The 26,403-nt window shown below is 34.2% G+C and overlaps 2 protein-coding genes across 6 annotated transcripts; both read right to left on the bottom strand.

Moving 5' to 3' along the window:
• Positions 1-1,254: 1,254 nt before the first annotated feature.
• LOC133033057 (probable LRR receptor-like serine/threonine-protein kinase At1g07650) lies at positions 1,255-10,778 on the bottom strand. Of its 5 annotated transcripts, none has more exons than XM_061107603.1 (24): positions 10,558-10,774; positions 10,294-10,462; positions 10,068-10,139; positions 9,459-9,527; positions 9,296-9,367; positions 9,142-9,213; positions 8,972-9,043; positions 8,813-8,884; positions 8,135-8,206; positions 7,969-8,040; positions 7,816-7,887; positions 7,569-7,637; positions 6,820-6,885; positions 5,870-5,935; positions 5,751-5,786; positions 5,628-5,662; positions 5,174-5,553; positions 4,234-4,429; positions 3,984-4,124; positions 3,779-3,897; positions 3,288-3,498; positions 2,958-3,189; positions 1,903-2,053; positions 1,255-1,819 (listed from the first exon to the last, which is right to left on the bottom strand). In XM_061107603.1, the coding sequence occupies exons 1-24, from the start codon at positions 10,703-10,705 to the stop codon at positions 1,454-1,456; spliced, it is 3,030 nt and encodes a 1,009-aa protein (XP_060963586.1). In that variant the 5' UTR covers positions 10,706-10,774; the 3' UTR covers positions 1,255-1,453. The 5 variants fall into 5 exon arrangements, 4 of the variants coding, with proteins under 4 accessions (XP_060963586.1, XP_060963589.1, XP_060963588.1 ...); XM_061107606.1 differs by having other exon boundaries at positions 10,294-10,395; positions 10,558-10,698; XM_061107605.1 differs by having other exon boundaries at positions 10,294-10,407; positions 10,558-10,697.
• Positions 10,779-11,793: 1,015 nt separating this feature from the next.
• Positions 11,794-14,761, bottom strand: LOC115716185 (protein OSB1, mitochondrial). Its single transcript, XM_030644928.2, has 4 exons — positions 14,293-14,761; positions 13,713-13,851; positions 12,531-12,612; positions 11,794-12,384 (listed from the first exon to the last, which is right to left on the bottom strand). The coding sequence occupies exons 1-4, from the start codon at positions 14,619-14,621 to the stop codon at positions 12,104-12,106; spliced, it is 831 nt and encodes a 276-aa protein (XP_030500788.2). The 5' UTR covers positions 14,622-14,761; the 3' UTR covers positions 11,794-12,103.
• Between the last annotated feature and the right edge of the window lie 11,642 nt (positions 14,762-26,403).

Raw genomic sequence — 26,403 nt, 5'->3', positions numbered from 1 at the left:
AAATATTTTAATCTTGAAAGGCCTATACTATACATTTATTTTTTCAAATCAATTATTTGAACACCAAAAACTAACAATAATGAAAAAAAATAAAAAAATAAAGATCGGTTTAAACGAGTTAATCCAACCAAACCGACGAAAATCATTGGACGGGTTACACTTTTTTATTTTTCATTGGACGGGTTACAAATAGATATTTACAACCCAAAATTTATATTGGGTTGGTAAAAATGCACTATAACCCGACCAAACCAACCGATGTACACCCCTTGCTCATAATACATTCGATCCACACTAAGTGTGAATTTTATTTTTTAGATAGCTCAAATCCAATCCAATTTGGAATCGGTTATTTTGGATTGATTACTTTTTAATATTAAATTATTTAATATGAAGAAAAAAATATTTTTTTTACATAGCAATAAAACAAAATAAATTATAGTTATTTTATGTCTCCAACAACACATTAAAATAAATAAAATAACAAATAACAAATTCAAAGGAAGAAAAAAAATTACATGCATAAAGAAATATTTAATTTTATTTTAAATTGTATGTAGAAAAAAAATTATATATAAGAATAGAATATACATTTGATCTATTAAGTTTTGAAATATAATTGTATTATATGTATTAGACTTTTAAACAACTATTTTTTAAAATTAAAATGTTATTCGTATATATAATTTTTTAAATTTTTTTATAAATATGCGTGGATTAGATTAGATCAGTTACTTTTACATGTCAATCAACATCCAATCCGCAGAAGTACGGATTTTGAATTTTTCAATTCAATCCAATCTGCACAAGTGCGGATATCTATACTTTGCAGATTGGATTGGATCGTGCGGATTGGATCAAAGTCATGGCGCAACAATGGATGCGAGGAGGCAAGTGAAGAAAACAACCTTTAAAATAATAAACACCATTAAACCAACAATTTTATATATAAAGATTCTAGTTGTTATTTCATAAATGCCTAAAAATGATGAAAAAATTATATTTTTACAGATCTATAATTTTTTTTTTTTTATATTTTTACGGCTTCTTATTTTTATTTTTATTTTTTACAAAAATACAAAGAGTTATTTTTTCGACATTGATTTTTTCAAATATTAGGACCAGCCCTCTCATAATTTAAGAAAAGAGAAGCCACATCTAAAAGCCATCAAAAGCTCACAAAACTAATTGAATTGTGATCATAAAAATGAATTTTGATTCTTTTATATTGAAATATGTGTGATAGCCTGAATATAATAACTAAGCCTTATAGTGATCTTGCATTCATATTAAGCTATAATATCAAATATGTTAGCTTAGTTTAATTTTGGTTTTGCAAATTTGGAAGATAACAAAGAAGACATTGTTAGCAAGAAGATATAAAGACATATACATACATATATTCAACTTTATCATGTAAAAGTGTGCCTTATTGAATCACTAGATTAAGGATTTAAGATTCATTTGGTGCAACCAATTCTGATGTAGTGGAAGGGCCAATCTCAGTAGTAGAAGAAGAATAAAAACAATTTCGAGGTTCTCCCGAAATTGGTTCTCTCAAGTGGTCCATGTATTCTGATAAGGCCTGGAATCTTGAGCGATCGCCATGAACACTTGGATGGAAGCTCAAAGCACGAACAAGAGTCCGGCCTTCAAGCATGCTTACCACAGAAGATATGGTAGGCCGAAGCGCTGGTGAAGGGTTAGTACATAGAAGAGCTACTTCAATGATTCTTATGGCCTCTTTTTTGTTAAACTCAGATCCTAGCTTTGGATCCACCAACCCTATAAGATTTCCCTTTTGTTGTGAAACAAGAGCCTGTGATATTCACCAAACACATTTGAAGTTTTTAGCTTGATGTTTGTTAAGAACAATAGGATGATCATAATGGTTTAACTTACCCAATCTAGAAGGCAAACATACTCTTCATATGAGTTGAATTTCGTGTTCATAATACCAGCCACAAGTTCCAATGCTACAATTCCAAAGCTATAAACATCTGCTTTAGGAGTTAAATAACCCCATAATACATACTCTGGTGCCATGTATCCTCTGCAAAATAATATGAGACTTGTGGTTTAATCTATCAAGTCTAGTAAAAGAATCGTCTCATTTAACTATCGGGTAAATAGTGGCATAAGTACTCAATGTTCGTAAAATTGTAATTTTCCTCTAGTTTCTTCGGTACAGACTCTGTTATTGTTTTAAACTGGGTATATATAAGATCTAGATTCTAAATCATTGAGTCTGGAGGGAAACATGTAGTATCTGTTACTTCCAAATTTTCTTTTAATAAATTTAAAACCAAACATGTATTGACGAAATTAGAGGATAATTACAGTTTTACAAACATTAAGGTGGCGTTTGGTAACACTTTTTTAATCAGTTTTCTATTTTTAAAAGTGGAAAAGTGAAAATATTTTTCAAAAACATGTTCTATAAAACTGTTTTTACTTTTCAATTTTATAATTAGAAATCAAAATTTTAAAAACAAAAAAAAAACACTTTCAATATTTTTTTAAACAGTTTTTTTTCTTAATCAATCTTTTGGATTACAACCAGACCCGGACCCAAAGCCCCTCCTCACGGCCTTGGCACTGAACCCGGCTTCTAACCCGAACCCGAATCCAACCCCCGGATCTTGACCCGACTTAAACAAAATTAAAAAATGAAAATGAAAATGAACTTTACAGAACACACTTTTGTTTTCTGTTTTTAAAATTGAAAAACAAAAGTGGTTACAGAACGCATTTTTGTTTTTCAAAAACAAAAATTTTAAAAACAAAATTTTACTTTTATTTTGTGATTAAAAAATTAAAAAACAAAAGTGTTACCAAACGACACCTAAGTATTTATGCCGCTATTTACCCTTTAAGCTATTATGATTGCATTCGTTAAGCTATCTTATACGATGAGAGTCCAACAAGAATAAGAGGAGAGCATAAGAGTTCCTCACATGGTTCCAGCAACTCTAGTGCTTATATGGGTGTTCTCTTCTTCATTCAGTTTAGCAAGACCGAAATCTGAAATCTTCGGGTTAAGATCTTTATCAAGAAGAATATTTGTTGCTTTGATGTCTCTATGAACAATTTTCAGTGGTGATTCCTCTTGCAGGAAAGCTAGACCCCTTGCAATGCCAAGACAAATATTGTGTCTTGTTGACCAGTCTAATTTCAGTTTACTTTCTCCTAACCATATTTTTCAAGGAAAGACAATGAAAATTTTAGCAAAATATAACTTGAGAAATGCTAGTGAAGTGAAGTATTAATTAATGAGTTAAGCTCACCAAATAATGAATGTGCAAGGCTGTTGTTCTCCATGTATTCGTATACCAACAGCAAATGCTTTCCTTCGGCACAACAGCCGTGTAATTTGACAAGATTCGGGTGTTGTAAAGCCGAAATCATGCCTATTTCATTCACAAATTCTTGATTTCCTTGCTTAGATTTTGATGATAATTGTTTAACTGCAATAATAGTACCATCTAATAACACACCCTGCAATAAAAACAACATTTGTGTCATATTAAACATCTTGAGTATGTTTTTACCTTTGAAGACTAAAGGCCTATTATATCAAGTTTAATGTCTTGACAAAATTAAAGCTTGGTTGGAGTGGAGCGAATGTTCATAGATTGCTTAGGTGGTTACGCCGAGGCCATGGTCTTTTTCATTTTTGCAAGAGTATTTTCGAGGGCCCGAAATGTGGCCCTATGGGGATCTCAAAGTCCCCCGAGTTGAGTGTATAATGATCCAAGTTAAGAAAATAGGTCCATACCTTGTATACTGATCCAAATCCTCCTTCCCCAATCTTGTTAGCAGCATCAAAGTTATTAGTGGCTGCTTTAATTTGATCAAATGTAAGGATACCAGTTTTCAAGTCCAATCCTTTGAGAACTGTCAAACACCAATGGAGATTGCTTATTCACCAACAACTCTTGTGCATTGAAAACAAAAAGGTATTAACAGTACACAACACCTACCTTGCTCTCTTGATGGCTTGCCTCTTAAGTAACCTTTCCACCAAAGAATTCCTAAGGCCATCATCAACACAAGGAAGAATGAAGAAACAATGCCGACGACAATGAGTTTCTTGGTTTTGCTTTCATCAGGAGGTTTGAAATCTGCAAATATCAACCAAACATGTATAAAAATAGTAATGGTGATTATCAAAGGATAGAGGTGAGTTTCTCAGTTGATTAACTATATAACATGGCAATAAAAAGTACTAACCAGACTTCATTGAAATAGCCGAAACAAGAGAACCGTAAATTCCTCTCTTTGGAACATTTGTTGTCCCTTTCCCACCCCATTGGAAACGGATTTCTAAAATTTTGTTCACAACCAATGCTTTAAAGATCTTAATAACTTCTTTGTTAACTCCTTTCGCTTCCTTTTCGATATTGAAATCCTTCAACACCCTTGTTCCCTGCAATGAAACTTTTATATAAACAAAAATGTAGGAACAAAAACACTAGACTATTATGCTTAGCATGTAAAGCAACAATGAAAAAGTATGTAAAATGTCAAACTTTCTTCTAATTAGGAGTGACAATTCGTGTTCGTATTGTTTAGAGGCTTAGGTATTACAAGCAAATGCCAAACCCAAACCCGACCAATTTATTAATTGTGTCAAAAACTAAAATCCAAACTCAACTTGTTTATAAACGGGTTGACTTGACCCGATTAGCTTAATTCAATTATATAAAGAATCATGCTTAATTTTAGTTAACTTATCAACTCATAAACAAGTTTTAACATGTTTACAATCTTGTTATGATACATTTATTGACAATTTGACATGTTTATGTCCTATTTAACTGAAAGATATAATTTACATGTAATAAATATAATAAATTCAAGAGTGCATACTCTTACTTACATAGGTCACTATTGTGTCTTTTCAGGTTAAGTATGTCAACCCGAAAATGATCCCTTTAAAAAACAGGTTAGCCGTGTCAACCCAAAAATCCCCCAAACTCATTTAAGGCAAACCCAAATCCATTTATTTTGTACGGGTTTCGAGACGTGTTATCGTGTCTGACCCAGATTACCACCCTTACTTCTGATGGTAAGAAATAAATACTGAAATTTGCTTGGTAAGGCAAAGAAGTTGATCTAAATGGTGTACTAAATCAACATAATGCACTGAAAACTATGTCTGAGTAGCTACCTGGATATAAACATCGAAAAATCGCTTTCCAGTACTGGAATAAGATTTGTAGTCTCTGAATACTATCTCTGCAAAGTGAAGTTTCACTGTGTAGTTTCCATTTGCTAAGCAACGAGCATAATATGTTAACGAAAGAGGAGACAGCCTTGCAGTTGTATACAACTCAGAAGTGTTCATTCTAAGAATTGATACATTATTTGCTATGTAATCCTTTGTTGTACTAGAAACATCCCAAAAATCACCAGTGCTGCTAAATCCCCAATCGCCAGACGCGCTGTGTACGAATTTTGCAGCACCTCCTGGATCTTCATCTTGTTCATACTTGATGTTACCAATGGCCATTTGTTTCCCACCACAGTTTATATGCAACGAGTATTGGTCTGCACTAAAACACAAGTCTCCATTTGGAGATGGGAATAATATTGTATGAAAATGTAAAGAGTGATTTGATTACCTTTTGAACATGGACTCAAGCATTTGCTTAGTAATCTATAAAGAAGCATTATTATTAGACTAATGTGAAACTTTTGTTGGTGAAAGAATTACTCATGTCATTGTAGTTTTTTTTGAAGCTTACTGGTTTTTCTTGTCTGAAAAGCTTTGAAACAGATTTCTGATGAAATTAACAACAAATTTTTAGAAACTAAATAATCAAATCTCATCAAATAGAAAATGTTAAAAGAGAGAGGCTCTTACAAGGTTTCTCGACAAGTTGGCGGGATAGAAGTCTTGGAAAAATTGTTGTATGAAAGATCTATGATGCTGCAAATGAAATGGAAATTCTTCACTTGGTAAATTTTAAGTCGAAAATACTTATTTTGTTTAGCTTCTAACTCGAATGCCTCGCAACCATAACCAGAATCTATGCCTTTGAATCAAAACAATCTCAAGCTCTCTATTAATGGTTTTTTAACTCTTTACAAATGAGTTAATAGTCTTATGTTTCAAGTTGAATCAGGCACTTCATATAGACACTTAGGTGGCGTTTGGTTGGAAGGAACCAAAACATGAGAATAGGAATGAGAATGAGAATAGAAATAGGAATAGGAGTGGAATGCAATCAAATTTAAAATGAATAAAAACAATTGATAAAAAAATTATTAAAATTTTTCTCATCTTGGATTGGAATTGTCATTCCTTCTATTTCAAAATGGAAAAGTCATTCCATTGGAGCCACATTCTAATACTTTAAAATGCAACCAAACAAATGAATAGAATAAATATTGTTTCCCTTCCATTCTATTTCATTACCTCCAACCAAACGCCACCTAAAGTCCAATAGGATTCGGTACCCTTGAAATCAAATTAACTAGAACTAAAAGAAGTTAACTAGAACTAACTATGAAACTAACTAAAATTAAAAGAAGTTAACTAAAGATACCTAACTCTAACTGTCACAACTAACATATTTCGTGTTCTTTGATCTCAAATTGCTGACAATAATGTTGTCCATGATTATGTTTTGGTGACTTTCAAAGTCATATCTTCTTGATTAGATTAATTAGCAGCATAAACATTTCACAAAGTTCACTTCTAATCATAGAAAATCTTGTAATTTACAAGAAAAATAATGATGATAACAAATATGAAAAGAGATCAAAACAAGAAAAATAATAATTTCTGATAGGATTGGATGGAAAACATACTAGCGATTATCTCTCATTTCGATCCAATATGGAATAGGTCCAATGAGCTGGTTGCTTGTCAGATATCTGTTTAGTAGGAAAATGTAATAACATTAACAATAGAAAAAATGTTACTTTTTCACTTGTATTTTCTACAAACACAATTTGAGTCCAACTAGGCATGGCAAAAAGATCCATTCATTCGGGTCGGGTCAGTGATCCGATCCGACGGATCATTACTGATCCGAAACATTCGGATAGTTATTGGAATAAATGAAAACATAAGAATAGTAATGAAATTAAATTTGAAATGCATAAAAAAAAAATTAGTAAAAAAGTTATTTTTCTCATCTTACATTAGAATGGTCATTCCTTCCATTTCAAAATGGAATAGTCATTCCACCAAAATGATGGAAAAATTATTCTATTGGAAATACAATCAAACAAATGAATGGAATAAAAATGATTTCCATTCCATTTCATTACCTCCAACCATAACATGACCTAGAAATTGTTTTAAATGTTTTGTCAAAATATGGGTTGATGAATAGCTCTTTGTCATTTTAGCCCATATAGTTAGTCATCAATAGTTAGAAGTGTGAGTTTTTCTAGTTAACTGAATTCTTTGATGAGGAAGCTCAGTCCACCAACTAGGGTTTTGTTGCTATGTCCCCTCCTTAACTCTATAAATACATTCTGATTTAGAGATCTAGAGACGAAAACTTAGTTGTATCCTGTTGTTTTACGATTATCTAACATACATTACTTACATTCCGGCCAAGTGCAGTAGATCTTCAAGGTTTGGAATGGTGCCTTCCAATCTATTAAAGCTAAGATCTCTGCAACATAAGAGAAAGAAAGAAAAAGAAATACTTGTTCAAAGGAAACATGAGGGCTACCTAGAAGAAGCTTGTTTTTCGGTTTAAGTACAAAGTTATCTATGTTGTATACATTATATTCCATCAAATCAATAAGAATTATACAACACAAAAATATTGATGAATAAAGAAGAATTACAGAGTTTTTAGCTCTGTCAAGTTAGATAAGTAGTCTGGAATTCTCCCTCTTATATTACAGCTTCTCAACATCCTGCAATCTCAACATATTTCGATTGTCACGGTTTCGTATCATAAAAAATAGATTTCATGCTAAAACATCAAGATGTCTCACAATCTCTCCATGCTTTTCATGTTCCTCAAGTTTGGAAACTCTGAAACGCCGCCGTTTAAGTCACTAATCCTTCTACAAATTGAAATTGAAATATCTCAACACATGAATTATGAAAAAGCACACAAAGATTTTGAGATGAACTAGCTTAGCTACTCTTGTTACTCACAATTGTGTTAAGTTATTCAAGACAAAAAGGTTTGAAGGAATTGGCCCTTCAAAACCACTTGCTTGCATTTCTCTGTCAATGAAATCATTTATTCATACAAAATGTCAACAAGAATTTTACATTTAAGAGACCTAAAAAGTAGGGATATTTGCAACGAAATCCCCTTAACATTTAAAGTTGTTACACATATGACCTTAATAAAAAAAAAAGTGACAGACAAAAGTATCTTATTTTACGATTTTGTTGCAGTTATACCTTTAAGTTCCAACTAAGCTCGTTAAGTACCAACTAAGAAACATGTGGTAACATATTATTAAACTACGTATTAAATAAAAAAATTCTTTTATAATTCTCTATAAAAAAAAACGTTTTATTTTTTTAATTAAAGAAAAAGTGATTTAGCTTTTTTATTCATATTTGTATATTTTTTTTAAATTAAAAAATAGGATAAATAATAATTATTTAATACGTAGTCCAATAATATGTTGTCATGTGTTTTTGAGTTGGAACTTAACAAGCTTAGTTGATACTTAAAGGTACGACAAAAACAAAATCGTAAGATTAGGTACTTTTGCCACCACTTCTTAATTAGGATCTTATGTGTAACAATTGCAAATGTTAAGGAGATTTCGCCGCAAATATCCTTAAAAAGTATTATGTATGAGAAAAATATCTCACAAAACTTTAAGTTGTCTCCAACTCTTGACTAAATCGGGGATTCTTCCGGTGAATTTGTTGCTGCTAATCTTCCTAAACATGACCAAAACAAATCCCATGATTCTTAACAATCATATTGAAATATTGAGTGAGACATAAATCCCATGATTTTGCACTTACAAAATTTGTAATTTGGTCAGATTACTTAGTGTCCAAGGCAATGCTCCATTGAGACTATTAGAACTAAGATAGCTGCACTTATTCACAACAAAGACATTCTTTAACAGCCATTAACATAAGTAAGATGAAAATTAGTGAAGAAAATTATAACTAAAAAAAAAAAAACTGACAGTTTTTCCATGTTCACCAATTTTCCAAACTCTCTAGGAACTGCTCCAGAAAACATGTTGCTCTCCAAAGACCTTAAATGGAAAAAATATCTTAAAATGATCATTCATGATTAAAAAATAACATGATAAGAGAGAGGTTTGGTTATGGGAATACAAATCATAGAGAGTTGTTATGTTGCCCAAAAATCCAGGTATTGGTCCTGATAAATTGTTGGCACTGATGACCCTGCATTGGATTGCTTCCTTCCATTAACACATTTGCTATGAGAATTTTAAGCTATCTTAGACTATGAATGAAGTGAGCAAAGAAAAATTACAAGTGTTCAAACTTTGTAGAAGCCCATTCATGAGGTATTGGACCGGTGAGGTAGTTCTGCTCCAAAATACTGTAAACAAGTAAAAAATAATAGTGACAGATTTGAGATAGTAAGTAAATTTTTTTACATAATACACTTAAAATTTGAATAGAATTACAAAAATAAGTTAACACGCGCAGAGAAAATTAGTGCATGTTTGGCATCATAACTAAAAAACTGTTTTTTGTTTTTAAAAACAGAAAAAACAATTTGGCTTGTTTGGCCTTGTTTTTTGAAAACAGTTTTTAGAAAACAAAGTTACAAAAAACAAGAATTTTGAAAACAACAAAACGTTGTTTTCTGTTTTAAAAACCAATTCACTTTTGGTCAGTATTGTTTTTTAAAAACACTAACCAAACATGACTTGTTTTTAAAAACTTCAAAAATTATTTTTTGTTCTCATTTTCAAAAACAATTTTTTGAAAACAAAAAACAGAAAACAATACCAAATATGCTCTTAAATTTTTATAGTTTGAACATTTTTATTTACAAAAATACGTCGATATTCTTTTTTGGTTGTTTCATTTTATTAGTAGTTGTCATGAAGTTGGTTTTCTCGTTATTTCTTACACTTTCTTAAGATAAGGCAGCTTCGCCAATGAGGGTGGCAACACGCCATCAAGGTACTGACCGATGAAAGAGCTGCAAAATCGAAATATGAGAAAAGAGATCAGTTGAAACCATCAAAGAAAATTAACATTAAAGACAACAAAGTATGAGTGTGTGTGTGTTGTGACAAGTCTAGAAGGCTAATTAAGCAAAAACAAAGGCAAAGAAAATTAACAAAGTGTATTACATGCTTTGAATATGGCAGAAATTGGCAGAGATTGAGCAATTGCAGATGATGGTATTGCTGTACTTATCACTGATCCGCGGCCTATCAATGGTGGTTTCATTACTGCATGGATCACTGAAGTTCCAGTCATTTTTATTCAGCTCTTTAGCTATCTCTTTAATGGCTTGTACTGCATCAATCATTTCAATAAAAAATAAATAATAATACCAATTTTTGCACTAGCAAAACTTGGCTATGTATGTATGTATGTATGTATGTATGTACCTTCATAGTGGGGAAGAGTTGTAGTTTGAGATGTGGATGTGGTTGGTGGTACCACTCCCAATTCCATACACACAAGCAGAAGTAACATAACAATGACATGGCCATGGCCATGTTCATGGCTAAAGAAAATGATCTTCATCATCTTCATTCCACCTGAAATGGTTATGCATTAACAGATTAAGTTTTTAAAAAGATAAGATTTGTCATATGATAGGTGGCTCTGGCTCTGGTGCAGTAACGATGGTCTGCCCCAGTGCCCCCACAACACAGTCCTAGTACAGCCCCAGTACCCCCCTTGTGAGAATGACTTCACTATAGAGACCCTGGCAATATCAGATAAACACAGTGGTATCAATGAAAAAGATGTGAATGGTCAAGAATTCAACCACATTAAATTCAAACATTTCATAAACTTTTATAGTTTCTGTAATTCCAAACATTGTAACATTCCCTACTAGTGTTTGGTTGGAGGTAATGAAATGGAATGGAAAGGAAAGAAAATAATTTTCATTTCATTTCTTTGTTTAGTTGCATATTAAAGTGTTGGAATGACCTTTCTACCATTTTGGTAGAATGACAATTTTATTTTGAAATGGAAGGAAAAACTATTCCAATGTATGATGAGAAAAAATTTAATAATTTTTTTATCAATTTTTTTATGCATTTTAAATTTTATTCTATTTTATTTCTATTCTCATTCCTATTTTTATTATAATTTTTATATTTTCATTCCTTCCAACCAAAGGAACGCTAGGTGAATCCACCTCTATTAAATGGGCTGAAAATAATGCAAGAAAAAAAAGAGTACTCTTTCAATAGTGGAGTAAGCTCAAATCTCGAGCTGAACCACTATAACTTTTGTATCTTTTATTAGTTATTTTAATACATATATTTTTACTATTTTCATTGAGTACTCGCTATTCTAAGTGATTAAACAATTTTTCCATAATTGAGATGATTTAGTGTAATCTAAATTCCTCCGACAACTTAGAGTATTCTTACTTAGTCAGAGATCTCGTGTTTTTGATATTTAAATTGTTTAAATTTTATTTTTGTTATGGAACAATATACATCATAGTTATTTAAAATATCTTGCGAATATTTTGAGAAATTCATGGTAATCTAACATGTCAAAAATAATGTTCCAATAGTCTGTCAAAAAAAAAAAAAATGAAAACTTGTTCTCCTCTATTGTCAAAAATCTAATTATCCCTTTAAAGGTGAGATGATTCAAACTTTCTTGTAATTGAAAAAGAAAAAAAAAAAAATGTTTAGTTATTTGTTTCTATCAGTAATACACTCTTCTCCATGTCTCAAGTATAATTAGTACACAAAGAACTTAAATTACAAGAAAGAAAAAAAGAAAAAGTATACAAGGAATTTACAGTATAAACAAAAACCTGTCAAATATTTACAGTGTTTAAAATACTGTACTGTGATAGCTAGTTTGCCTTCATCAATGGAGTAAGCAAGGACATAAACTTCATGCACTTAGGCCGGGCTGTAATGCTACCACTCTTTCTTTTTCAACACCTCGTCCTTACGGCTACGCATCATACTCCCACTCAGAAACACGAGCTCGGCGTCCTATTCTATCAACTGGACCATGTTCTGCCATAGCCGAGTCAACTTTTTCAAGCTGTTTCTTAATCCATGGAGGATCATTCCGGCCTAACCAAAGAGATTCACCAGTATCCTTGTGCTTAAAATCAGGGAGTAAAGGATTGCTTATTTTGTGTTTTCGATTGTCCCACCATTCATATGGGTTGGCGAAAAACACTTGCCACAAGTGTAGACGGTTTTTGTACTTCTCAAGAACAGTTTGGCCTGAAATTTTCACAAACGAAACGGACAAAAAAAATAAAATCAATCTCCTTGTATTTGTACTTACATTTTCAATCATAACATGTATGGCAATCAGGTCAAACTTTAAACATATAGAGAATAAGATCAAACAGAGCAGAGGGATTGACCTTCGTCGGATTCTTGTTCTTCGTTCTTTCGACTAGCTGAACCACATCTTTGCATCACATAATTCAACTCCTTAACTATAACCTGAAGAGCATAATTTGGAGAATTTCAGATTGGTTACAAATAACTATACATTTAAGACTTGACACTTGGGCTCATTCTATTGGCTCGGTTGGACTCATTCTATGCTGTCAAGGATGGAGAAGCAGCCGCAGAGACCTTGGCCCAAGGACAGAATATGGTCGTTCAAGAGCGCCCCAAAGATTCTCGGCAGCCCTATGCTAGATGCTGTTTTAAGTAATTCTCAATTGGATAGGGATATGGTTCAATGGTTAAAACACAGACCTGCCATATTTCAGGTGATGTGGGATCGGTGAATTTTTGCAAGCAGTAGGAACAAGAATCAGTGTCACTAGTGAAAGCCGTTTAATTGTTTCTCTTAAGTTAACCGGTGCTCCTTTTGATGGTGGGCAAAAATCATTCCAAAGTGCCATTCGTTGTGCTACTTTCTCATTATTCTGCACAGTTTTTCATTTTTGTAATTTGTAATTCGTTATCTAGTAGTTAGAGCATTTGTTTTCCCTATTCTAATTTAAGAAAATTATGAAAGGGAAAAGGAAATATCTATCGCCTTTCTTCAACAAAAAAAAATCGGTTAGGTCTTGATCCCTTTATAAGGCTTGTCTTTCCTGTGTTTTTTAAGTTTAGTCAATTCATTATTTGTAAAGAGAGAGTTTTGTAAGAAGAAACACTTGAGAGCAAAGTCTTTAGCTGAAAGATCTTGTAATTTATTTCATTGAAGATCAATAAAGAGATTACGAGTGTTCCTCCCCGAGGAAGTAGAGCACTGCACTAGGCTCGAACCTCATTAATCCTTGTGTGCTGAGTTTACATTCTAGCATTCGATTATCTCTGTTCTAGAAGTTTTGATTCTTACTTTTAGCTTGTGTTTTATTCAGTTCATGATGTTGTTGGTTTTCACAACGGAAAATCAACCAAATATTCTTACTTAATAACAATCTAACCTCAAAATAATTGCTGAAATGATTGATTCTTTAAAAGCTTCAATGAGAGTAAAAGGATGACAAAGGAACTATTTAACTACTTTCCACAAATACTCTATTAGTACCCCCTTAAAAAAAATGAAGCAAACAAGTATTAAAACTCCTTAGGAGGATTCTAACCTTGTAGCGTAGACTGAGGTTGCCACTCTGATCAGCCTTTGTGTAAGTCCTTAAAGGACCAGAAACATAAATGATATCATTCGGTTTCAAATGATTAAGACATAGTTTTCCCATCTCATCCCTCATGTTCAACACTACCCTGTTCACAAATCATATATGAAATACAGCCAAATTGATCATACAATACTAAATAGATTCAGATATTAAAAATGAACCATATATCAAAAAAGGCTATGGAGAATTTTTCTCCCAGAACTATTGCGATTGTTGAATTCAAGACTTTTTGTCCAATTCCGTTCAAATTTACTAACAAACGCTTAACGTGTTGATTGTCCATGCTCCAAACTTCTATGAACAGAATTGGACAGAAATCCTTCTAATCCAACAATCTGAATAACTAGGCGGGAAAAAATCCTTATTAGCCTTCAAAAAATTTGAGTTGATACCCTCTAAAAAAAAGTGTTCTTTTCTTTCTTCTTCATTAGAAACACACAAAAATACATAAAGCTAAGCCATGAGAGAATCAAAGAGTAAAAATCACCATTTTTTAGTAACAAATAACAGCACAGTAGAAAATTACCAAAGAGGAGCATTTGATTGATTGGAGCTACTGACGTTCAGAACAGTGTAAGCACAAAATCGATCGTCAGAGCTAAACACCTTAACCGGTTGAGTCACAGTGCCAATAAAGCTGGCGGAATTGGAAAACTCCTTCCGCCATGTGATCGAAGAAGGGCGTTGAGATTTGAGGATGTGGTTGTAGAGTCCGATACAGCTTTCGGTTGAGTTGGAAGAGGTAGGGTTAGCAGAGGCCGTAGATGAAGAGAAGGGGATCAATTTGAAACTCTGAAATGGTGATAATAGACTCCGAACCTTGGTGGGATAACGAAGACGAAGTGCAATCATCATAACTAAGTGAATAGACAGAAGAACAGACTAGTTGGAAAGAAAAGCTTGGATGGAGGTGTTGGTACTGTCATCAATGGCGGATTGGGTTGTTGTTCTCTTCTGGGTTTTTGGTAGCATTGATTGTATTTGGGAAACTTATAAAAATACTGGAAGTTGGGTTAATTTTTACAAAAATACTGTCACACGGAAATTTTTTCAAAAATATTGTGTTTTTATAAAACACCAGTAAAACACAGAGCAGAACAACTCAAAACAACAGTAGAACACCAGTAAAACACCAGTAGAACACCAATGAAAACTTAACACAGTATACTGCAGTATAAAACTTATAGAAAAATACAGTAAAAAAGTAAAAAATACCGCCTGACAGTATTTTTGTAAAAAAATGACAAAAGTTAGTATACCATGTAAATTTCCCTTGTATTTCAAGGGTTTTGGGATTTTGGTTTCCAACAACTATTTTTACACAAAATAATATATTTTTATATAATAATTTTACAGCATAGTTGTGGGGAAATTTTTTTAATATTTACAATTGTTATACATATAATTTTTTAGGCTAATTAGTAATTTTTCCTTCTGAACTTTGACATGTACTAAATCATGTCTTCTGAACTTTTTTGGCCGTTAAAAATTTCCCTTGAACTATTAAGATTGTTAAATTTAAAGACTTTTATCTAATTTTAGTAAAAAAATTCTAACATGGATAAAAGTTCATGGGGCATGATTTAATACATATAAAAGTTTGAGGGATATGATTTGGTAGATATCAAAGTCTGGGGAGCATGATTTAGTACTTGAAACAGTAAAATTGAATGAAATTAGACAAAAGTCCTTAAATTTAACAATCTCAATAGTTCAGGGAGAATTTTTAACGACCAAAAAAGTTCAGGGGACATGATTTGGTATATGTCAAAGTTCGGGGGAAAAATTGCTAATTAGCCTAATTTTTATTAAAAAATATTATCTTACATGGATTAAATGTAAAAATATTGAGTCATATTTAAAAACATGGGTTACTCCACTCATTACCAATTGATTTTGAGATGAAAACTCATGATTCTTAACAACTCTAATAAAAAAAATAACTGTAAAATTTTAAGATTTTATTGTAGTCGTATTCCTTTTTAGCCATCAAGTGTCAACTTAGAAACACTTAGCGATATATTAGTAGACTATGTATTAAACAAGCTCAATAAATATATCGTCACGTGTTTTTGAGCTGGCATTTAACGGGCTTAATTGAAACTTAACAACTAAAAAAAAGTATAATTGTAATAAAATCGTAAATTAAGGGTTATATATAATAATTGTAAATATCAGAAGAGTTCCGCCGTAAATATCTCTAATTTTACGGATTATAATTTTCTTTCTTACATATATTTTTTAATTATATTTTTATGTAACTTATGAATAACAACATGTACAAATAATAATAATAAAAAAAAATAATGTTTTGTATTTTTGTAATAAAATAATTTTGAACCTATAAAAATATTAACAAAAATTGTAAATTTGTATTTTTATAATTCTTTTTGTTATTTTTTTTTAGGTCGCGGCAGGATTTGGTGTAATACTATCGCTTCAAGTTTTCATTAGATTACCGGAAGCTTGAAACAGGAACGTTACAAAATAATATTAGAGCCTTGTGTTAGAAATTTATTATGTATAAACTGGAATATATATGTTTATGTATAAAATGCGGAATTAAATCAAACATATATACACTATGAATAAGAATCGAAATACCTCCAGCCATTGATTCTTGAGCTTCAAACCCACATAAGCTTTGATCTGCAAGGAAAACTGGTTGATGTGGGTAATCGGGCTTCCTCGCTCTCTCTACTCTCTTTAGATGGATTTTGCTGTTATGAACAGAATGAGTGAGGAGCTCGGGGACCGATACCCTATATTTATAGGTGAGATACTCCATCAGTATCTGTGCCACATTAATTGTCAGAATATTTTGACAATTAATTCAGGAAATCAAATCAGGTAATGAATATAGAAATCTGACCATATATAGAATATTACGTAATTGATTCTGTCCAGATTCAATGAATATAAAATATTCATTTATCAGAATCAATAATATTATTTTATTTCCTTAATTAGAAATATTCTAATATTCTCCCACTTGGTCAGCATTTAAACTAAAACATTCAAACCCAAACGTTCCTCATTATATAATAAACATACGAATCATAGCGACATGTCCTCATTATAAGTCGAGTATTATCTTCCATGTATTACGATATATTTATTATATAACAATGTACTTTATGTGGCAATGTACTTAAGTGAATAAACCCTAACCCTTATGTTTATTCAGGTCCTCTTACGATAATTTTCTCAGATGAAATTAAGGTGCACATAAATATGAGAAAATATCGAAATTAGAGTTTCATTAAATAATTTTTTTTGTTTGTACAAATAAAAAAAACTGCATATGGGTTAACTGAATCCCATATTTACTTTATGATCCTTGAATTTGTGTTGCGGCATGCCTTTAGTCAAGGATCTATGCGATCACCCAATTTAGTTTGCGTGATTAATGACCACTTATCACGCCTTTTTATGGCTAAATACTTAATGTCGATATGCTAGCTTCGACCAGTACTCTTAGAGTTATTAGCCATAAATATTGTAGCTGAATTTATCGCAAAATTTTCTTAATGGCCTAATGAAACTGTAATTCTGAACTCTAGGCCTACTATGAAACTCTATAATACATCATACGAGATGTATCCTCAAAACAATAAATGAATCTGACTTCTATAGTGGAAATAACAATCAAGGAGTAATTGACAAACAATAAAAGTGTGGTTGACAAAAACGTCGAACCCAACAAGGAGTAATTGTAACCATTAGTAGTCTCATAATCTGTAAACGGAATAAAATCAAATGTGATAATTCTAAGATACTATAAGATTACATAGTAGAAATAACTTAAATAGATTGATTGATACTAACTATACTTTGACAATGGAGTAATTTAATTGTTCTATTTGTTTTGTTCTGTTAGAAAGTTTCATATTACTAATGTGTAGAAAAATAATAGAATATATAAAATGAATAAGCTACTCTTTTCATTAACAATTAATTTTAAAATTGAACTTCATTCACCTTATCATACACTTACATATTCATACTTTCTTAACCATACACTTTTATATTCTAATATTTACAAATTAATTTTAAGATGGAACCTCATGCACCTTAATATAAATAGTATAATTCTTTTGCTAGATCTTCAACTAATATGAGTTCGTTTTAATAATGTTCTAATACAGAAATGGTGGTCCCCCATTGAAAAGAACTAAAACTAACCAAAAAACATGTACACATAAAAACAATAAACACAACAACATGTTATGTGAATGGACCCAACTGAATTAATGGTCAATTTCCCAAGTGTCTTGAGATGACAATTTCGTTTGTAATCTTTGCCTACTTTACTTATATTCTATTAGATAATAAAAATGCATTCCTCAAGAGAGTATCAATCTTTCTTTCAATTAAATTAAAGTTCTATTTTTTATTTCCTATCTATTAATGATTATATAAACTTTACTGTAAAGACCGCCTATGAATAATACTTTGAATTATTAAATAATTAGGGTTTATGTATGAGATTTTATTATTAATAAATAATACGATTATGGGAATTTATTTGAGTTCATATATATATTTATTATGCTATTCATGTAAATTTCTCAATTGTTGTGTTGGTGTTCGGAAGCGGTGGACAGCGGCGTTGGGCCTTTAGAGAGTTGTGTGTTGTATGTTATAGCATTGTTTTATTCCGGGGCATTATAGTAGGTTTAATGGTATTGGTTATTAGTTGGGATATTTTGATGATTAAAATGCTTTAGAAACCCTTTTTGCTAAATTATTGGTAATTAATTAAAGGATAGTTATTAATCTTTATTCTTTTATTTTACATTATTATATTTATTCTGATTTTAAAACATTGCATGTATATAGAAGAGTCTTTAATCTTTATATTTTTTAAAAACTAAAACTAGAAAATACTAGAAAAGTCACCATTTTTCCCTCAACCTTCTTCTTCCTCTCTCTCTCTCGATTTTTCTAGGCAGCAAGGGGCTGTGAGTTTTCTGCTGAATATCAAGAATTTTAATTGAATTCTAAGGTTCCAATTCAAGGTAACTTCCCCTATTCTTTTTCCTTAAGTTTTCCTTAACCTAAGTTAGTTATTTTGAAGAAATTTGAGTGATATGTTGCTGTATGAACTAAGATGGTTTGATTTGGTATTCTGGAGGTTGTTTGATGTTGGTTGAGTTAATTTGAACTGAATTTATGGATTGAATTGAAGTTTGGGCAAAGTTTGAGTTTAAGAACTCAAACCTAGCTCTTTAATGGTAGATTGAAAATCTGTGTGAATTGCTGAGTTTTATTGATTGGGATTGATCTAGTATGATGTTTACAGGTGTTCTGGAAGTTATTGTGAAGTTTGGGGTTGTTTTGAATTAAGGGGAAGAATTTTTTGGGTTCCCAGCTCAGAACCGGAATTTCGGTTCCTGGGGCCCTGTTGCAACCGGTCGACCGGTTGGTCCCAGGAACCGGACTTCGGTTGGGAACCGCCTGGCCGGTTGGGGCTTTTTCCCGAGCCCTAGTTTTTCCCGTTTTTAAGTAAATTAGAGTGTTGGCATCCTTTTTATCGATAGGGTTAAGTTTAGTTTCTATTTTAAATCCCCGATAAATGTTTTAGCGAGTCTCTCATCGGATTTTAAACATTATGGTTTAGGGCCCTGTAAAACGTCGAGCTGCACTTCCACTCAGGCTGACCGGCACACTTGAGCAAGGAACGAGGTAAGATAGCGTAATAATATATATATATGAATGTTTATGCTTGTTTTGAATATTAATGTGGTTACAGTGTTACCAACACGAGTACCCAGGGTACGTCGTGTTCGTGGTACAACACTTAGTAATTCCTGGGAGTACAGTTAGGGCTCTACCAACACAAGTACAGAGTTGGTACTCTAGTGCATTTGGTATAGTAGTCGTACTACCCTTAAGAACGTTCTTAACCATTTGGTGAGCTTCGTTGTTAAGCTCAGGGCAGCTTGATCATAAAGCTGGCAGCGTGCTACTTTTATATATTTCTTGCATATCTTGCGAGTACGTTGACTCATCGGTTTGCTACCTTGTGTAGGTAAAGGAAAAGCAAAGGCTGGAGGAACAGTGAGGTGGAACTCGGCATGATTGTACATATTGCGAAGGCAACCCTGGAGGGTTTCGGTTTATTAGCATATTGGAGTCTGTATTTTGAGGATGCTTGTCCGCTAAAGTTTAAAAAAAAAAAAATATGTACATATTAGTAAAATACTTTTAACTAGTATTTTGTTACTCGGGATCCCGATCCATGTGATTATTAATATATAAATTATTAAGAAAAATTAATTAATTTTTCGAGTTATTATTATTATTATAAAATACGGGCGTTACAGTTTGGTATCAGAGCCACCGGGTTGTTCACTGAAGACCGTCAAGATATGTACAATCAAGGCCAGTGTCGAGTTCAACTCACGGTTCCGTAAGCTTTATTTCTTTGCAAACTATTTTAAGATATGTTGTGTTGTATAAATATGATTAAATAAGATGTTTTAAATCTTAATAGCGGTCTTGAAAATATTTTGACCACTGTCTGACCTACGTGCCTTGTGGGTTCGCAGGCTAAGTCCTAAATAATGGACGACCAGCGAAACGTTAGAAGGCAGGGTGAATTGGTTGAGACCGGAGGTGGTCGGGGTGGTAGAAATCCCCAAAACCCCCGTGGGCGCGGTAGAGGTCGCGGTCGAGTCCCGAGAGGTGGACAGGAGAATCCACCTCAGGCCCCTGTTGATTGGGAACAAAGGTTTGCTGAGATGCAAACTAGAATTGAGCAACAAGAAGAAGAGATCCGACGACTCAGGCAACGGGATGCCCCTGTTGAGCACTCACCCGGCAAGGCCCATTGCGGTCCCGCAGCTCTGCGGTGCCGAATTTGAGCAACATGTTGCTGGTAACCGCATGGAGCCTTTATATGAGAGGTTCAGAAAGCAAGCGCCTCCAGTATTTCTGGGAGGCCCTGATGTTTTAAAGGTGGAGCAGTGGTTGACCGTTATTGAGAAAATATTGAATTTTATGGGAGTAGCTGGAAATGATAGGGTGGCATGTGCCACGTTCCAATTTCAGGAGGATGCCCTAATTTGGTGGGAAATGGTATCCCTCACCAGAGATGTGACCAGAATGACCTGGGAAGAGTTCCGGGAATTGTTCAATGCCAAGTATTACAACGAGGCGGTCCGCAGTGCAAAGCGGAAGGAATTTGTTGAGTTGGTACAAGGCGAGGGTATGTCAGTGACCGAATATACCACCAAGTTTGATCGCTTGGCCAAGTTGGCCTCCGGAATCGTACCAACAGATTTCAGCAAGAAAGAAAAGTATTTGGTGAAATTTGAATGCCAAAATCAGACATGACCTGGTTATTACAACGAATGATACCACAACTTATGCAGAAATGGTTGATAAGGCTCTTCGAGCTGAAGGAGCAGTTAGATTTTTACAAGAAACCCGAGAGTCTTCTGGTGTTGGTGGGATCACTACTCTCCCTATGTCAGGTCCTGAGAAAGAGAGTGGGGGTTCTACCTTTGAACAGAAGAAAAGAACTTTTCCATCTTCGGGAAGTTCAGGGCAAGGAAAAAGGTTTCGAGGAAACCAGAATAGAGGAGGACGTCAGACTTATTCTTATCCTGAGTGCCCGCGTTGCAAGAAGCATCATCCCGGGGTTTGTAACCGGAGAGCCTGTTTTCAGTGTGGTTCGGTGGGACATCTCAGGAAAGACTGTCCTCAGTTGAAGAAAGAGGAACCGAAGCCCGAGGTCAAACCTGTACCTGCACCTGCTCGTGTCTTTGCTATAACTCAGGCAGATGCTGCTGCCAGTCCTTCAGTAGTTGCAGGTCAGCTTCTAATCAATGGTTTTGCTTATACTGTTTTATTTGATTCGGGTGCTACTCGGTCTTATGTGTCATCAAGACTTCTTGATCAGTTTGATAGACCTAGCGATATTCTTGAGACGGGGTTTGGAACCCTGTTGCCTAATGGAGAATTAATTATTTCAAGAAAGTGGATTAGGTCAGTAATAATTAGAATTGAAGATAGAGAATTGAGTGCTGATCTCGTGGAGTTACCATTGGCCGAATTCGATATTATACTTGGTATGGACTTTTTGTCCAAATACTCTGCTAGTATTGATTGTAAACGGAAAATGGTAACTTTTGAGCCGGAAAATGAGGAACCTTTTGTTTTTGTTGGTTTGGTCCAAGGTTCTCGTGTCCCAAGAATCTCAGCGTTGAAAGCTAGAGATTTATTACGAGATGGATGTGTTGGATTTCTGGCAGTGGTAGTGGATTCCAATAAACCTGTGTTACTTGGACCAGAAGAAGTTAAAGTGGTTAAGGAATTCCTGGATGTATTTCCAGAGGAATTGCCGGGATTACCACCTCAGCGGGAGATAGATTTCATCATTGATTTAATTCCTGGAGCAGAACCTGTTTCAAAGGCACCCTACCGAACGACACCTGCTGAATTAAAAGAACTAAAGATACAACTCCAAGGGATGTTGGATCTAGGGTTTACTCGGCCTAGTGTGTCACCTTGGGGAGCCCCTGTGCTATTCGTGAAGAAGAAAGATGGAACTCTTCGTATGTGTATTGATTACCGGGAGCTGAATAAGTTAACCATTAAGAATAAATATCCTCTGCCCAGAATTGATGATTTGTTTGACCAACTTCAGGGCAAGACTGTATTCTCTAAGATTGACTTGAGGTCTGGGTATCATCAATTGAGAATTCGAGAAGAGGATATCCCGAAGACAGCTTTCCGAACCAGGTATGGTCACTATGAATTCCTGGTTATGTCTTTTGGGTTAACAAATGCACCGGCAGCTTTTATGGATCTCATGAATAGGGTATTTAAGGATTTCCTCGATAATTTTGTAATTGTATTTATCGATGATATTCTTGTGTACTCTCGGTCAGAAGCAGAGCATGAGCAACATCTTCGAATGGTTCTGCAGCGGCTTAGAGACCATAAACTCTATGCAAAGTTCAAAAAGTGTGAGTTTTGGCTGTCACAAGTGTCTTTTCTGGGGCATATTGTTGGGAAAGATGGAATTATGGTTGATCCAGGGAAGATTGAAGCGGTGAAGAATTAGCCTAGACCTAAAACAGTCACTGAAATTCGAAGTTTTCTCGGATTAGCGGGTTATTATCGGCGTTTTGTGGAAGGATTTTCCAAAATTGCCATGCCGTTATCCGAGCTAACTAGGAAAAATCAGCGATTTATATGGTCAGATAAATGTGAAAAGAGTTTTCAAGAGCTGAAGCAACGATTGATTACAGCTCCTGTTCTGGCCTTGCCATCTGATCAAGAAAAGTTTGTGGTATATTGTGACGCTTCAAGGCAGGGTTTAGGCTGTGTGTTAATGCAAGCAGATAAAGTCATAGCATATGCTTCTCGGCAACTGAAAGATTATGAGCAGCGCTACCCAACTCACGACCTAGAACTTGCAGCAGTGGTGTTCGCCTTGAAAATTTGGCGACATTACTTGTATGGTGAAAGGTGTGAGATCTATACTGACCACAAGAGTCTCAAGTATTTCTTCACTCAGAAGGATTTGAATATGAGACAGAGAAGGTGGTTAGAATTGGTAAAGGACTATGACTGTGAAATCCTGTATCATCCTGGAAAGGCAAATGTTGTGGCTGATGCCTTAAGCAGAAAAGGACCTGATCAGATATCCAACATGATTATGATTTCCTCTCAGCTAGCCTCGGAAATGACTAGAGCAAACATTGAGTTGGTAACTGAGAAATTATTTAATCTGACACTTCAGTCAGATTTGTTGGAAAGAATCAGAATGGCTCAGTTAGAAGATTCAGAATTGACTAAAATTCGAGAAGATGTCTTAGCAGGCAAAGCTAAGGACTTCTCCATTTCTGACAATGGGATGTTGTTGTTCAAAGCACGGGTGTGCGTCCCTGATTTCAGTGAGCTTAAAAAGGAAATTTTAGAAGAAGCTCATACTACCCCTTACTCATTACATCCAGGAACCACCAAAATGTATCAAGATTTGAAGCCCTATTTCTGGTGGTATGGGATGAAGAGGGATGTAGTGGACTATGTCACTAAATGCTTAACCTGTCAACAAATCAAAGCTGAGCATCAACGACCGGCGGGGTTACTTCAGCCATTAACACTTCCAGAGTGGAAGTGGGAAGACATTGCAATGGACTTTGTAGTTGGCTTGCCTAGAACCACAGGAATGTACGACTCAGTTTGGGTCGTGGTGGATCGTTTTACAAAGTCAGCACACTTCTTACCTGTTAAGGTAACCTATACAGTGGATCAATATGCTGATTTATATGTGAAAGAAATTGTCCGTCTTCATGGAGTACCGAAGTCAATCGTTTCAGATAGGGATCCTAAATTTACCTCAAAGTTTTGGGTGAGTTTGCAAAAGGCTATGGGAACTAATTTGAAATTCAGCACAGCCTTTCATCCTCAAACAGATGGGCAATCTGAACGAACCATCCAGATACTTGAAGACTTGTTACGAGCTTGTGTCATGGATTTTGGAGGGTCATGGAGTAAGTATTTGCCTCTGATTGAATTCTCCTATAATAATAGCTACCAAAGTACCATAGGAATGGCTCCCTATGAGCTGCTCTATGGAAGAAAGTGTCGTTCCCCAATTCATTGGGACGAAACAGGAGAACGGAAATACTTGGGCCCTGAATTAGTCCAGAAAACGAATGAAGCAATAGACAAGATCAAAGCTCGAATGCTTGCTTCTCAAAGCAGGCAGAAAAGTTATGCAGATCCTAAGCGACGGGATGTTACATTCCAACCTGGTGATCATGTCTTTCTACGAGTATCCCCGATGAAGGGAATCAGACGCTTTGGAAAGAAAGGTAAATTGAGCCCTAGGTTTATTGGACCTTTTGAAATTCTGGAGAAGGTTGGACAAGTTGCTTATCGGTTAGCCCTACCTCCTTCCTTATCAGCAGTGCATAACGTGTTTCATGTTTCCATGCTGAGGAAGTACGTGTCTGATCCAATGCATGTTCTGAGTTACGAAGCATTGGAATTGCAACCTGATTTATCATATGACGAACAACCGGTGCAAATTCTGGATAAAAAGAAAAAGGTTCTCCGAACCAAAACCATATCATTGGTCAAGGTACTTTGGAGAAACAGTAAAGTGGAAGAAGCCACTTGGGAATTGGAATCTGATATGAGGGCCCAGCATCCTGAGTTATTCAGGTAGATTTCGGGGGCGAAATCCTTTTAACGGGGGGATAATTGTAAAGACCGCATATGAATAATACTTTGAATTATTAAATAATAATTAGGGTTTACGTATGAGATTTTATTATTAATAAATAATACGATTATGGGAATTTATTTGAGTTCATATATATATTTATTATGCTATTCATGTAAATTTCTCAATTGTTGTGTTGGTGTTCGGAAGCGGTGGACAGCGGCGTTGGGCCTTTAGAGAGTTGTATGTTGTATGTTATAGCATTGTTTTATTCCGGGGCATTATAGTAGGTTTAATAGTATTGGTTATTAGTTGGGATATTTTGGTGATTAAAATGCCTTAGAAACCCTTTTGCTAAGTTATTGGTAATTAATTAAAGGATAGTTATTAATCTTTATTCTTTCATTTTATTTTATTTTTTTTATTCTGATTTTAAAACATTACATTTATAGAAAAGAGTCTTTAACCTTTATTCTTGAAAAAAAGAAAAACTAGAAAATACTAGAGAAGTCATCACTTTTCCCTCAACCTTCTTCTTCCTCTCTCTCTCTCGATTTTTCTAGGCAGCAAGGGGCTGTGAGTTTTCAGCTGAATATCAAGAATTTTAATTGAGTTCTAAGGTTCCAATTCAAGGTAACTTCCCCTATTCTTTTTCCTTAAGTTTTCCTTAACCTAAGTTAGTTATTTTGAAGAAATTTGAGTGATATGTTGCTGTATGAACTAAGATGGTTTGATTTGGTATTCTGGAGGTTGTTTGATGTTGGTTGAGTTAATTTGAACTGAATTTATGGATTGAATTGAGGTTTGGGCAAAGTTTGAGTTTAAGAACTCAAACCTAGCTCTTTAATGGTAGATTGAAAATCTGTGTGAATTGTTGAGTTTTATTGATTGGGATTGATCTAGTATGATGTTTACAGGTGTTCTGGAAGTTATTGTGAAGTTTGGGGTTGTTTTGAATTAAGGGGAAGAATTTTTTGGGTTCCCAGCTCAGAACCGGAATTTCGGTTCCTGGGGCCCTGTTGCAACCGGTCGACCGGTTGGTCCCAGGAACCGGACTTCCGGTTGGGAACCGGCCTGCCGGTTGGGGCTTTTTCCCGAGCCCTAGTTTTTCCCGTTTTTAAGTAAATTAGAGTGTTGGCATCCTTTTTATCGATAGGGTTAAGTTTAGTTTCTATTTTAAATCCCCGATAAATGTTTTAGCGAGTCTCTCATCGGATTTTAAACATTATGGTTTAGGGCCCTGTAAAACGTCGAGCTGCACTTCCACTCAGGCTGACCGGCACACTTGAGCAAGGAACGAGGTAAGATAGCGTAATAATATATATATATGAATGTTTATGCTTGTTTTGAATATTAATGTGGTTACAGTGTTACCAACACGAGTACCCAGGGTACGTCGTGTTCGTGGTACAACACTTAGTAATTCCTGGGAGTACAGTTAGGGCTCTA

Source organism: Cannabis sativa, unplaced genomic scaffold (genome assembly GCF_029168945.1).
Source record: "Cannabis sativa cultivar Pink pepper isolate KNU-18-1 unplaced genomic scaffold, ASM2916894v1 Contig2, whole genome shotgun sequence".
Lineage (NCBI taxonomy): Eukaryota > Viridiplantae > Streptophyta > Magnoliopsida > Rosales > Cannabaceae > Cannabis > Cannabis sativa.
This window is presented reverse-complemented; position numbering and strand designations above follow the sequence as displayed.

Excerpts from the sequence above, each read along its gene's own strand:
- LOC133033057 (XM_061107603.1), bottom strand. The coding sequence starts at position 10,705 with ATGAAGATGATGAAGATCATTTTCTTTAGCCATGAACATGGCCATGGC. Across the intron at positions 10,140-10,293 it reads TTCTGCCATATTCAAAGCAT|CTCTTTCATCGGTCAGTACC; the intron begins GTAATACACTTT and ends TCGATTTTGCAG. Across the intron at positions 6,886-7,568 it reads CTACTGCACTTGGCCGGAAT|ATATCTGACAAGCAACCAGC; the intron begins GTAAGTAATGTA and ends CCTACTAAACAG.
- LOC115716185 (XM_030644928.2), bottom strand. The coding sequence starts at position 14,621 with ATGATGATTGCACTTCGTCTTCGTTATCCCACCAAGGTTCGGAGTCTA. Across the intron at positions 12,613-13,712 it reads ACCTCAGTCTACGCTACAAG|GTTATAGTTAAGGAGTTGAA; the intron begins GTTAGAATCCTC and ends TATGCTCTTCAG. Across the intron at positions 12,385-12,530 it reads AGAACAAGAATCCGACGAAG|GCCAAACTGTTCTTGAGAAG; the intron begins GTCAATCCCTCT and ends TGAAAATTTCAG.